Source organism: Dendrobates tinctorius, unplaced genomic scaffold (assembly GCF_039654945.1).
Source record: "Dendrobates tinctorius isolate UK_male_01 unplaced genomic scaffold, ASM3965494v1 ptg000013l, whole genome shotgun sequence".
Classification (NCBI taxonomy): Eukaryota; Metazoa; Chordata; class Amphibia; order Anura; family Dendrobatidae; genus Dendrobates; species Dendrobates tinctorius.
In genome coordinates this window covers 9,289,049-9,302,469 of record NW_027361681.1, presented here as the reverse complement: position 1 = coordinate 9,302,469, position 13,421 = coordinate 9,289,049, and the positions used below count along the sequence as shown (strand labels likewise).

Below are 13,421 nucleotides of genomic sequence, written 5' to 3'. Positions count from 1 at the left end.
TATAGCTAAAGTTAATGTGAATGTTGAAATTGAATGTATATATGTAACTGTTTTCAAGTTTTGTGCCTACAGGTAACCTGTAAGAGTTTCCTTTGAATTTTCCAGTTTTGTTTTATGGACATTGTACCACAGGACTTGTATGGTCACCAATTTGTATATAGTTCACCATTTTCCCAGGAATGGACCATGGACATTGATGCTTGGACTTGTCATCATAGGACTACTTTTGAAATATGGTTTTTGTAAATTTTTCATTTTTCAAAATCTTGTAACCATCATACTGTTTACATGGTTATATGTTATTCATGTTTTCTTTTGTTCAGCCCAGGAGTGCTGACTTGCATTAGGGGGGAATGTGGCACCCCCAGGAGTATGGCCGCCACAGTGGCCTTGCCTTCCTCCAGGGATGGTAATGCCAGGCTTGGAAGCAGTGAAGGGTCTCTCTCGCAGTTAACCTATACATGCAACACAGTTCCACTCCAGGCCAGCAGGGGGAACCGGAATTGAAGAGAGAAGTGCTCTCTGAGGGCCAAGAGGAAGGAGTGGTCAGGTAGTGTGAGGAGGGCCACGTGTGCAGACGTGTGGCGAGAAGCTGGAGGTTGAGCTGAGGAAAGAGAGCTCCCTCACAGCGAGAGCGCCTGAACTGGAGCCTGGTCTCCACGGTTGTATGGATACTAATGGTCCTGCAACAGACACCAGAGGAGTAGGAGGCTGTAAATGCCCTACCCCATCTAAGACTCGGAGGCACAAGAGCACAGAGTGAGCCAAGAGAGGAATAGCGGCTACAGCTGTCTGCCATACGAGGAGTGCTAGTAGAAGAGAATTAGGAGGAACTTCAGTGTAATTCAGTACTAGGAGTACTTCACTCAAATAAGCGCTAAGAAGGAGACTGCACAGCCCATCTGCTGAGAAAGAATCCCTGAGTTGCTTCCAGGCTAGCCTGCTCCGGTACCATCTGTAATCAGGACCCTGGACTGCATTTATCAAGTAAAGGTACAGAAATTGCACCCCGCTGTGTCTTTGTCTGCTTCCTACCCTTCCGGCACTGCTACATCCCCGTGCCAACCACATCTACACTGCCCTGGGACTACAGCTTCACCTGTGGGGAGCTTTTACATCTTTGCTGCACCATATTATCAGTCCCAGTGGATCTGCATGCAGCGTCGGCTTAATATCTCACTTGCCAAACACCACAAGTGGCGTCACGAACTATTCCATTAACTACATTCCACCATTCAATCTTCCCCTATTAATTGGGCGCCCAGGGCCACGGACCGGGTCACCGCTGCTGTAACATCCCGCTGACCCGGCCCGGTACCGAGTACCCCACAGCCCTGGGAGGGCGACCCAATCACACACCACCATTACATACATAGTGATGTCCCGCTTCAAACCCAAGTCCGTTCAGTCTGGCCCAAATGTGTTTTGGGCATCAGAATTGGCATCAAAGTGGGCAAACAACCCATTTTCACAGGTGGTGTCATATCAGTGGCCCAAAGTACCGTATTTTTCGCTTTGTAAGACGCCCTTTTTTCCCCCCAAATTTGGGGGGAAAATAGGGGTGCGTCTTACAATGCAAACATACGTTTTTTGGGCTGCCGCTGCGGGTGTCCGTTACTTGCCGTCACTGTGCTGGGTCCTCTGGGTGCTGCCGCCGCGCTGGGTCCCTCGGGTGCTGCTGCTGCCGCCACCGCGCTGTGTCCCCTGCTGCCTGCCGCCGCCACCGGGCTCTGTCCTGTGCGGCGTGGAGGGCTCTGCCGTTCCATCCATGCCTGCGCGGTGGCTTGCTTCCTGGAAAATGGCCGCCGCGCAAGCGCAGATGGAGATCTCGGCACTAAAATCTCGGGGACAGAGTGGGCGACAGCACCCCGGGGACAGACCAGTAAGCAATAAGACGCCTGGATTATAAGAAGCACCACCATTTTATTAGAAAACGTTTTTTCCTATTTTTCTCCTCAAAATTTGGGGTGCGTCTTATAAAGCGAAAAATACGGTAATTTTAACCCCTTAAAAACACCAGTTACTTATTCAAATGGCCAAAATTGGCTGCCCACTATGATGCCAATTCTGACGCCCAGGACCTAATTGAGCCAGGCTACAGGGACCTGGTTTTGGTGTGGGGCTCCCTGTTCTATATAGATACCTTTATGGAAAAGAAATACCAATGATATACTAAAAAGATCAAAAAAGACTCAGAATATCTATTACAACATATATCCCAAACAAAAGACATTCAAAGTTCTAATAATAAAATTGGATTTATTTTATTATAATTGTATCACAAAAAAGACATCATGACATACAATATAAAATTAATTAAAAAAAAAAAGACCAGATGTTTACAAAAATAAATTTATTATTTCCATAAAAAATCATGTATAAAAAAATTATAAAAACACATATGTATGCAGGGGGCATGAAAAAAACCCACAATGGCTGACAGAAAAAATATATAAATATACACAACAAAAAATATTAAATAGATGTGAGTGTATCTCCATATATTCATGATAGACATCTATTAAAATGTATAATCAAAACAGTGATCTTAAAAAATGTGATTATCAAGTGGTTAAATCACTATGTATAAAAGATATCATAATCTATCAAATAAACTAAAGTGCATATTTATTGCAAGTGCTTGATATAATTAGATGTGCAATGAATTAGTTGATCACTGAGCAGTTATCTATTTACAGTATATAATTGCCTTGTACATTTCCTGTTCTGTCCAGATGTCACCGTATCCCAGAAATCCAAGTGGAGGAAGTTCACCAACCGTCATATTGGGACACCCAAGGGATGGGTGTCTCAATATGGAAACTGCTGGTACCAACCTATTGCGCGGTACCTCCAGTGGAACACCGTCGCACCACACACACTCACGCAGCCTCTTGCACGGTACCACCAGCTGAACACAGGCGCAGTGAATCATTCGGCTGATCCCGGCGGCAGATGCGCGACATGTCTACAGGCAGAGGAAGCCAATCACATTAAAGGGGTTTTCCCACAAACGAAAGTTAGTTTAAAAATTGTGTCTGACCATGTACGGAGCATACCACATCTCCTGGGCAGGGGAGGAAGCAAAAGACAATAATGACAATACAGCAGGGGATCACATAGGATTCATTTTGTGAGGTAAAATATTTCACTTACTGTTTTTAAACAATATTTTACCTCACAAAATGTACCCTCTGCCATCTGCTGCTGTAATGTCAGTATTGTCTTTTGCTTCCTCCCCTGCCCAGGAGCTGTGGTATTTTCTCTACACGGTCAGACACAGGGGTGAGAGACAGAGCACAGGGAGGAGACAGCTCAAACGGGGCAGCACATGAGGGGAGAACACAGCACAGGAAGGAGAGAGACAGCAGACAAGGGGGATAGCACATGGGGTAGACAGGTCAAAGAAGAGAGCACAGACAGGAGAAGTCAGCACATGGGGAGAGACTGGATAGGTGGGTGAGCACATGGGGGGGAGAGATTCTCAACACTGCAAAGCATGCCCCCATCGCGACATTACTGCCCTCCCGATGTGATAGCATCCGGCCTCCATCTAGTATATCATAAAAGCCCCGTGCACCCCATCCTCACCCTCCCAGAGACCCTTCGCAGCCTGCAATGATGTGGCGGGCTGTTCTGTGGCTGCGCGCACAGGACCTGTGATGAGGTCACAGGAGGGGAGGAGTCGGGGGGTCACGTGACCAGGGGCCTCCTGTCTGCAGGACTCCGCTGTGCTGGTTTTCATGGTGCTGGATGAGGTGAAGTTTGTGTGTGGGGTCAGGAGGGGTTTACAGTGGGGATGTAGCAGAGCTGTGTGTGTTCGAGGTGAATAGAGTGGAGCCATGCGTGTACGAGGTGTACGGAGCCGAGCTGTGTGTGTATGAGGTGTATGGAGCGGAGCTGTGTGTGTACGAGGTGTATGGAGCGGAGCCGCACGTGTATGAGGTGTACGGAGCAGAGCCATGTGTGTACAAGGTGTATGGAGCAGAGCCGCGCGTGTACGAGGTGTACAGAGCGGAGCCGTGTGTGTATGAGGTGTAGGGAGCAGAGCCACGTGTGTATGAGGTGTACTGAGTGGAGCCGCGCGTGTACAAGGCCATGTATGTATGAGGTGTACGGAGCCACGTGTGTAAGAGGTGTACAGAGCAGAGCCACGTGTGTACGGTGCGTACGGAGCGGAGTCGCGCTTGTACGAGGTGTATGGAGTGGAGCCGCGCGTGTACGAGGTGCACGGAGCGGAGCCGTGTGTGTACGGAGAGGAACTGCGCATGTACGAGGTGTACGGAGCGGAGCCGCGTGTACAGAGCAGAACCACGTGTGTATGAGGTGTACGGAGCAGAGCCGCGCGTGTACGAGGTGTATGGAGCAGAGCTGCGTGTGTATGAGGTGTACGGAGTGAAGTCGTGTGTGTACTTGATGCACGTAGCGGAGCTGCATGTGTATGGGGTATGCGGAGCAGAGCTGTGTGTACGGAGTGGAGCCGTGTACAGGATGTACGGAGCGGAGCCAAGTGTGTATGGGGCATACATAGCGGACTTTTCCCATGGACACAGGAGTACAAGGCGGAGCCCCGAGCACTTTAAAACTCGCACATGACGGTCCTCCGGAAGTGATGCGCTGGAAGATGACCGAATATGAGGTAATTTCATGAGGAGATTCTGACGGATCCGTGGAGGCACTTCAGGGAATGCTTCAGCTCCATCACCATGTCCTCCTCCGACAGCGGGATCGCCTTGGAATCGGGGATGATGGCCATGTGAGCGAATCATAATATGTCCTGCATCGGGAGGCTCAGGTGTGCATTATAATGGGAGCCAGGCTGCTATAGTATCTTTATAGAATATTTTATTTCTTTCTTTTTCGTTCTGTTTCTTTCTCATTCTCTGTTCTCTTTCCCTCTCTCTCTGTTCTTTCTTTCCCCTTTCTTTTTTTCTGTCCCCTTTCTTTCTCTTTGTTCTTTCTTTCCCCTTTTTTTTCTCTCTCTCTGTTCTGTCTTTCACTGTTTTCTTTCCCCTTTCTTTCTCTGTTCTTCCTTTCTCTGTTCTTTTTTCTTTCCCCTCTTTCTTTCTGTTTTCTTTCTCTCGCCGTTCTTTTTTTCTGTCCCCTCTTTCTGTGTATTCTTTTTCTCTGTTCTTTATTTCCCCTCTTTATTTTTCTGTTCTTTCTTTCTTCCCCTCTTTCTTTCTCTGTTCTTTCTTTCCCCTTTCTTTATCTGTTCTTTCTTCTTTAGCTCTGTTCTTTCTTTCTCTCGGTTTTCTTTCTTTTCCTCAGTAGCAGTCAGTGTGCCCACAGTACCAACCACTGTGCCCACAGTATGGGTGTAGTTGGGCGTGGCCTAAAACTTGCAGCGGCACACTGCGCGCTCCGCAGCCTTTATCCCGCTTTCCCTTCTTCAAAAGTTGGGAGGTACTGTATGATTTTTGTGCCAGTTTTATAATTTTTGTAGTGCTGTTAAGTGTATTCACATCAGGGCACCTCGCTGCATTATATATTATTATTGTGATAATTATTTTTTGTTGCCAAACCTATAAAAAACAGAAAAGAAAAAAATTACCGAATAAGAAACCAAATTCAGCATCGTTAAAGTGATAGTGGTCAGAATTGCAAAAATTGGCCCGGTAAGGAAGGTGAAAAAAACCTTAGGGGGTAAAGGGGCTCACAAGGGCGACATCCGCCGTGACACCTCCGTAACAACAGAGCCGTCCACGGTATCGCCTTGCTCGGCGCTCAGACACCGGGGTCTCTACTCTGCACTGTGGGGGTCTCGCTGTAATTTTCATTTCCTGTCAGTTTCCCGTTTCGCGCCTTTAATAAAGATGGCGGCGCTCGCAGCTCTCGCGGGACTCCCGCCAGGCATCGCCTGCTGATCACCGATCGTGCTGTCTTCTGCCGGGGCGCTCTGGTGGCTGATGCGTTGAGGGGGCGGGGCGCGGTGTGAGGACACGCCCCCGGCAGTATGGCGGCTGTGAGGAGAGGACCCCGCGGGTTGTGAGGTAGATACCGGAGCGCTGTACCTAGCGGTATAACGGATGGCATGCTCCCTCCAAGGGGTAATGAAGGCTGTGTGTTCCCCCCGGTGTGCCTGCTGCTGACTGCCCCCCCATATCCTGCCCTCCCGTCCCGAATATCAGGTAGCTGCTCCCCCCCATAGGTCCCCGGATACTGATCTCCTTCCTGCCTCTGCAGGTCCTTGGAGGTCGCCCCCCCCCCCCCCCCCGGGTCCCCAGAGATTGCCCCCATTCATAGGAACCAGCCCCCAGTGCACAGCTCTTGTCTATCAGTAATGTCAGTGTCTCTTGTTAATAAAGCTTTCCCTGTGCTGAATATAAAGTTCTGTCACCTCCTCTTATAGGATTGGACAGCGCTTTGAGGAACCTCCGTCTCTCCGGTAGCAGCCAATCAGAGCGCAGCTTTCATTTTCACATCAGAATGTGACTGGTTGTTCTTTCAGGCAGCTTGTTGTATGGATTCCTCATGGCTGACGAGATCTCTGCTGTCAGTGAACCTGTACAAGCATTGTAGGGAGAAGGGGAGAGTGTATGCTGCCCACAGCTGGAGGTGTGTGACAGTGTAGACCTGGGTTAATTGTGTAGTAGGAGCCCTGACCTGTGTATCCCCGCCCCCCGAAGTTCCGTGTACAGGACGTCATCTCCAGCCACAGAGGCTGCACCCCGATCTGGGAGCTGGAATGGCCGCCGTGTCAGTTGTCACACAGCTGTCCAGCAGGTAAAGCCCTGAAGATGGCGGCTCTGTCATCCATGTCCTCCTGATACGACTGCCTGTCACACAGGTACACTAAGGGGGAGAGGGGGCGGCTGCAGACATCATCCTCCACTGACAATTAGGGTACAGTCAGACGCGCCCTACAACTTCATGGATTTTTATGCTGCTGTCCCACTCGGGTCGGGAGATCCGCTGCCCAGTCCGTGCACTGCGCTCCGATCTCTATGGCCGTCTGTGTCCTAATACGGGCTGCGGACACGGTGGGGATAGTGTGCGCTCTTTGTCCTGCACTGTAAAGAATTGTTTTTTCTTCTTGGGGTGAGGACGTTAGCTCAGGTGCTGGCATGTTTCCTCATGGGACGGGCCTGCGCGTTCCTCTCGCTGTGCGGTGCCCCTTTAGATTGGTTACCAGCAGGGGATGGTACTGTCACGGCTGTTGTCTAGCATGTGCTCTGTTTTTTTCCTTTAGCTTCAGTAACCTTATGGAGAAGAAAGATTTTGAGTCATGGCTTGAGAACCTTTCGGCATCTTTCTTCACACTCACAGACCTGCAGAAAAATGAGACCTTGGATCACCTGATCGGCCTGAGCGGTGCCGTGCAGCTGCGTCACCTGTCCAATAACCTGGAGACTCTGCTGAAGAGAGACTTCCTGAAGCTTCTTCCACTGGAGCTCAGCTTCTACCTGCTGAAATGGCTGGACCCACAGACGCTACTCACCTGCTGCCTGGTGTCCAAGCAGTGGAACAAGGTGATCAGCGCCTGCACTGAGGTGTGGCAGGGGGCGTGCCGCAGCCTGGGCTGGCAGAGCGATGACTCTGTGCAGGACACTCTCCACTGGAAGAAGGTCTACCTAAAGGCCGTGCTACGGATGAAGCAGCTGCGTGACCACCAAGCCTTCCAGACCGCTTCCCTCATCGGCCACAGCGCCAGAGTTTATGCACTTTATTATAAGGATGGCCTCCTATGTACAGGTGGGTGGTGGCTTAGAGGGATAAATGGCACTGATGGATAGGGGTCCAGGCCACACGGACAGTAATCGGTGACTCGGGTCAAATCACTGTACTAAGTACAACCGCTTACGAATATATGCACATCACTATAGTAACTCCAACGGTACCCGCGTATATGCACATTGCTATATTAAGTGCAACAGTACTTGCGTATATGCACATCTCTATGGTGGTCTAGTGGTTAGGATTCGGCGCTCTCACCGCCGCGGCCCGGATAGTTCAGTCGGTAGAGCATCAGACTTGAAGTCTCCCTTGGGCCATAGGCTTCTAGGTGCTATGTCCAGCACCTCCTTGGGTAGGCTTGCACCGGTTATTCGAGCGAGGCTCTTGTAGGGCCTCCAGCATGGGCATGATTGATTCTTCTTGGGTCTGAGGTGGAGAAGAGGTCAAGGTCACATCTGTGCATACTGTGGTCTGTCCTGATTAGACAGAGTATTATTGAGCGCTACACTTGGGTCTGAGGTGAAGAGGTCAAGGTCACATCTTCATGGGAAACTTTAGTCACCTTCAGTTCCTGCAGTAGGTCTGCGTTCATCAGGTGGGGTGGGCAGGTCTCCACCGTAAACTGGAATAGGATGGAGTGTCCTGGCAGTGTCCTCATGCTCAGGGGCTTGCAAGCTGGGGAACATCTGTCTTGACCTTTAATCCCCATACAAGACACAGAGTGTTGTGATAGACTGGTGGGGTCGGGGATTTTCACTTCTGACTGCACCAGTGTCCACAAGGAAAGATATGACTGCCCCCAGTGATTTGAGGTATTGGGTTAGTTAGCAACAACTCATTCCAGCAGAACTCTGAAAACTTTATTCATATTCATGGTCTTATCAGTTCGTATAAAGGAGTGGTTACTCATTAGCATACATATATATTTCCATAACATAAGTACAACAGTACCCGCATATATGCACGTCGCTATAGTAAGTACAGCGGTACTCGCGTATGTGCATATCGCTATAGTAAGTGCAACGGTACTCGTTTATATGCACGTCGCTATAGTAAGTACAACGGTACTCGCGTATATGCATATTGCTATAGTAAGTACAACGGTACTCGCATATATGCATACGCTATAGTAAGTACAACACTACTCGCGTATATGCACATCGTTATAGTAAGTACAACGGTACCTGCACATATGCAGATCGCTACATATAATAGACACCACATACAGACACCCAGGTCGATTAGAGCCCAACCTTCAGTCCGCAGGCAATATGTGGCCCGCCGGGCTCCTGGTTGTGGCCTGTGCAGTACTGACCTGCAGTAGCTGGTCACAAACTTGTGCAATTAGTTGTGTCTGTGTCCTTGCAGAATGCGGAGGGCGACAGCTCCTGAGCTATTCAGTAACCAATCAGTACTTTCCTTCACTGCAGAGTAGAGTGCTCATTGGCTATCACAGGCTTCTCATATTGCATTCAGAGACTGTGTGACAGGAGCCTGCATCAACCAATGAGTGCTTTCCTGATAGTAACACAGAGTTATGATTGGTTACTGAGAGGCTCCTATCACAGTCACACCCCTGCACTGTGCCCAGGGCTACTGCGGTGGAGGAATCTCTGCCACTACTGTAGATGAGATGTTCCTCCCCTACCTGTATAATGTCCATGTTGGACTCAGTGAAAGGTGTCTCTTTGCCCCCCTTTCCTGCTACCTTTCAAGCCTCTGAAAGGGACAGGGCTTAAAGAGGTATTCCCAGCTCCAATATGTAGTAGGTGTAGTAGTAATAATAATAACAAATACCTCCATTTAGAAATGTAGTATTGTTCTTCTGATTTGCTATGTCGCTTACACTATGTGCTGGCATTGCAGGACTTTAGGTATTCATGGTTACGACCACTGACAGCTAGTGAACGGTCACTATATGGGTGGTCGTAACCATGAATACCTAAACTACTGCAATGCAATATTGGGGTAGGATTTTGGAAATGGGAATACTCCTTTACCATGTTTTGGGGGTGAAGCGTTTTGATCCTGTGAGTGTGTTTGTGCCTGACTTACACGAGCAGGCAGGTGAGTAATACGTGACCAAGGGCCACATTGAAAGCGTGGCTGATAAATCACCGCCAATCAACTACATGCAAGAAAAGCATTGTTCATTTAACGATCTGTTTAAAAAGGCCGACCGCACTTCCATGTGCAAAGAGCTGACCGTTCTGTGTGCATAGAGCGTCACATTATCAGCAGCACATCACCAGGTTACACAGGACAAAGTGCTACCGAGAACATTGGTTTTTAAGTAAGCTTAAAGGGATTGTCCAGTCTACAAAAAAAAAGTCTTCAGGTTTTCTGTGACATTGGAATCATGACAGTGTGTAATGGCGAGTGGGTGGTCACATGACGGTGGTGTGACTTCTCTATTCTCTTCTATTGAAAGAAGCCGGATGAGACCACCCCCGGAGGAGGAATACCGGGGAATGATGACGGCACTCGCACCGCATGTTGTCCTGACACGGCACACTGTACATCTGACACCGGACAACACTTTTCAAAAACGTTTTACCTGACAAGTGAGTGTTTACACTGGCTGATAGGAAGCAAGCGACCTTGGAGCACTTGCTCCTGATTATCAGCCAGTGTAAATAGGCCTGAGTACAGGACAATAGCAGTAGATGTCCTGCTTGCAGTAGCCAGAAGAATTGCGTCCCTCCCAGGAGTGCGGAGGACAGGCCCTCCTGTGGTGGCCACTGACATGGAGGAGCAACTATCACACAGAGTTAGGAGAGCTGGCAAGTGTTTCAACTGTGGCAACCTTGGCCATTTCCGGAACCAGTGCACAGCACCCGGCAACCCAGGTCATCACGCAGAGGAATAGGCCAAGAAAGAAACACAGAAGACAATGAAGAACCCTGTCCATAAGACAGAGGCAAACCAAGTCCGCCAGACGTCACGCCCCTGACATGTGAAACCCCATCAGCGGACCCAATACCTCAAATCACTGGGGACAGTCATATCTTTCCTTGTGGACACTGGTGCAGTCAGAAGTGAAAATCCCCGACTCCACCAGTCTATCAGAACACTCTGTGTCTTGTATGGGGATTAAAGGTCAAGACAGACGTTCCCCAGCTTGCAAGCCCCTGAGCATGAGGACACTGCCAGGACACTCCATCCTGTTCCAGTTTACGGTGGAGACCTGCCCACCCCACCTGATGAACGCAGACCTACTGCAGGAACTGAAGGTGACTAAAGTTTCCCATGAAGATGTGACCTTGACCTCTTCTCCACCTCAGACCCAAGAAGAATCAATCATGCCCATGCTGGAGGCCCTACAAGAGCCTCACTCGAATAACCGGTGCAAGCCTACCCAAGGAGGTGCTGGACATAGCACCTAGAAGCCTATGGCCCAAGGGAGACTTTAAGTTGCGCCAGTGCGGGTGTCACTCAAGTCTGCAACCCTAGACGCTCCGAAGGCCCAGCATCTGCAGCTCATCACCCAGAGCTAAACTGCCTCTGACCAACTGGAGGTCTAAGTGGAACTGCTGTCAATCTCTGGCTGCTGGATTAATATCGCACCTGCATGGGAGGCGCCTTATTCTGTGAGCCCATCGCCTGCCCTCAGTCTGATGAAGGCCTCCATACCAGACACCAACGGGCTTCAAAGACGATGATTTTTACTATATGCAGCAATACTGTGGTACAGCAGTATACAGCACAGGCCAGCAGATGAACACTGGTTGAAGTCCTGGGAGGGGAAGAAAATATAGTAAAAAGTATTTAAAATAAATATGGAAAAAAAGCAAAAGCAAAGCTTGACTCGCCCCCTTTTCGTGTTAAAAATAAAGATATAAAAAAATAATACGCATGTGGTATCGGCGCGTCCATGAAAATCCGATCTATCAAAATATAACATTGATTAACCCATCGGTAAACGCTTTAAACATCAAATTCCAAAAATGTATGTCTGTGGTCGCCACAATCTGCAAGAATCGACCAAAATATCATATCTGTCCCAAAATGGTGTCAGAAAAGAGACACTGTATCGCCCTGCAAAAAGACAAGCCTCCAAATAGCGCCACCGACTGAAAAAGGATCCATCAATGACCCATCCTTCTCAGGGACCTCTCATCTTAGAGGGAGAGAGGCGTAACAGTCTCAGAAAATGGCGACAAATTTCAAATATTTTATTTTTCCATTAACAAGTTTGGTATCACAGTAATCGTACCCACGAGGAGAATCCTATTCCTGGGTTACTTTTACCACACAGTATACACCGTACAAATAATTCCCAAAGAACAATGTCAGGATTGTATTTTTTTTTTGCTGTTTAACTGCTCATGTAATGTTTTCCCATTTTCCCGTACACTCTGTGGTAAAATGAATAGTGTCAATCATGAGTGCAACTCGTTCCACAAATAACAAACCCAAATACAGCTATGTGGGCAGAAAAATAAAGCTAAAAATAAGGCTACAAGCCAAAACGGGTAGGTTCTGTGCAGCGATATCGCGCTGTGTATGTAACTACTAAATGGAGCTTTAATTGCTTCCAATAAATATGAACTCTTGTTTCTACAGAGCCCCTCTCACTGAACATTCAGTTGGCTTAGAAAAATAAAAACTTACGGCTTTTGCCGAAAGGAAAGAGAAAACAAAAAGCCAAAACTGGAAAATGGCCATAATGGGAAGGGGTTAAAATTTGACGTGTGAAGGGAGTGGTGTGTGTACTGCATGTGTGTGTGCTGCGTGTGTCTGATTTATGAGCGGTGTATGTTTGTGCGCTGCATGTGTCTGATGTGAGTTCATGTGTGTGCTGCATGTTACTGATGCGTGAGCGGTGTGTTCACTGCGTGTGTCTGATATATGAGTGGTGTATGTTTGTGCGCTGCGTGTGTCTGATGTGTGAGCGGTGTGTGGACTGCATGTGTCGGATGTGTGTGCTGCGTGTGCCTGATGCGTGAGCGGTGTGTGCACTGCGTTTGTCTGATGTTTGTGTTCTGAATGTGTCTGATGTACAGTATGAGCGGTGTATGTTTGTGCGCTGCATGTGTCTGATGCGTGAGCTGTGTGTGTGCTGCGTGTGTCTGATGTATGAGCGGTATATGTTTGTGTGCTGCGTGTGTCTGATGTATGAGCGGTGTATGTTTGTGCGCTGCGTGTGTCTGATGTATGAGCGGTGTATGTTTGTGCGCTGCGTGTGTCTGATTTATGAGTGGTGTATGTTTGTGCGCTGCGTGTGTCTGATGTATGAGCGGTGTATGTTTGTGCGCTGCATGTGTGTCTGATGTATGAGCGGTGTATGTTTGTGCGCTGCATGTGTCTGATGTGAGTTCATGTGTGTGCTGCATGTTACTGATGCGTGAGCGGTGTGTTCACTGCGTGTGTCTGATATATGAGTGGTGTATGTTTGTGCGCTGCGTGTGTCTGATGTGTGAGCGGTGTGTGGACTGCATGTGTCGGATGTGTGTGCTGCGTGTGTCTGATGTGTGAGCGGTGTGTGGACTGCATGTGTCAGATGTGTGTGCTGCGTGTGCCTGATGCGTGAGCGGTGTGTGCACTGCGTTTGTCTGATGTTTGTGTTCTGAATGTGTCTGATGTACAGTATGAGCGGTGTATGTTTGTGCGCTGCATGTGTCTGATGCGTGAGCTGTGTGTGTGCTGCGTGTGTCTGATGTATGAGAGGTGTATGTTTGTGCGCTGCGTGTGTCTGATTTATGAGCGGTATATGTTTGTGCGCTGCGTGTGTCTGATGTATG

General features: G+C 48.7%; 1 protein-coding gene and 1 long non-coding RNA gene across 5 annotated transcripts in view; one reads left to right on the top strand and one right to left on the bottom strand.

The window, feature by feature from the left end:
- Window positions 1-3,459: 3,459 nt before the first annotated feature.
- Window positions 3,460-5,930, bottom strand: LOC141069175 (uncharacterized). The gene is made up of 2 exons (XR_012226525.1): window positions 5,639-5,930; window positions 3,460-5,525 (listed from the first exon to the last, which is right to left on the bottom strand). It is a non-coding gene; the product is annotated as an uncharacterized lncRNA (long non-coding RNA).
- The window catches only part of FBXW2 (F-box and WD repeat domain containing 2), a 48,706-nt gene continuing 41,140 nt past the window's right edge, over window positions 5,856-13,421 (top strand). The window contains exons 1-2 of one of the 4 annotated variants that reach the window (XM_073558521.1): window positions 5,856-5,993; window positions 7,193-7,695. In XM_073558521.1, coding sequence (XP_073414622.1) covers window positions 7,206-7,695 — 490 coding nt within the window. In that variant the 5' untranslated portion in view covers window positions 5,856-5,993; window positions 7,193-7,205. Of the gene's footprint in view, window positions 6,132-6,451; window positions 6,727-7,192; window positions 7,696-13,421 lie in introns of those variants that run through there. The other 3 variants (XM_073558540.1, XM_073558531.1, XM_073558512.1) reach the window with 3 other exon arrangements.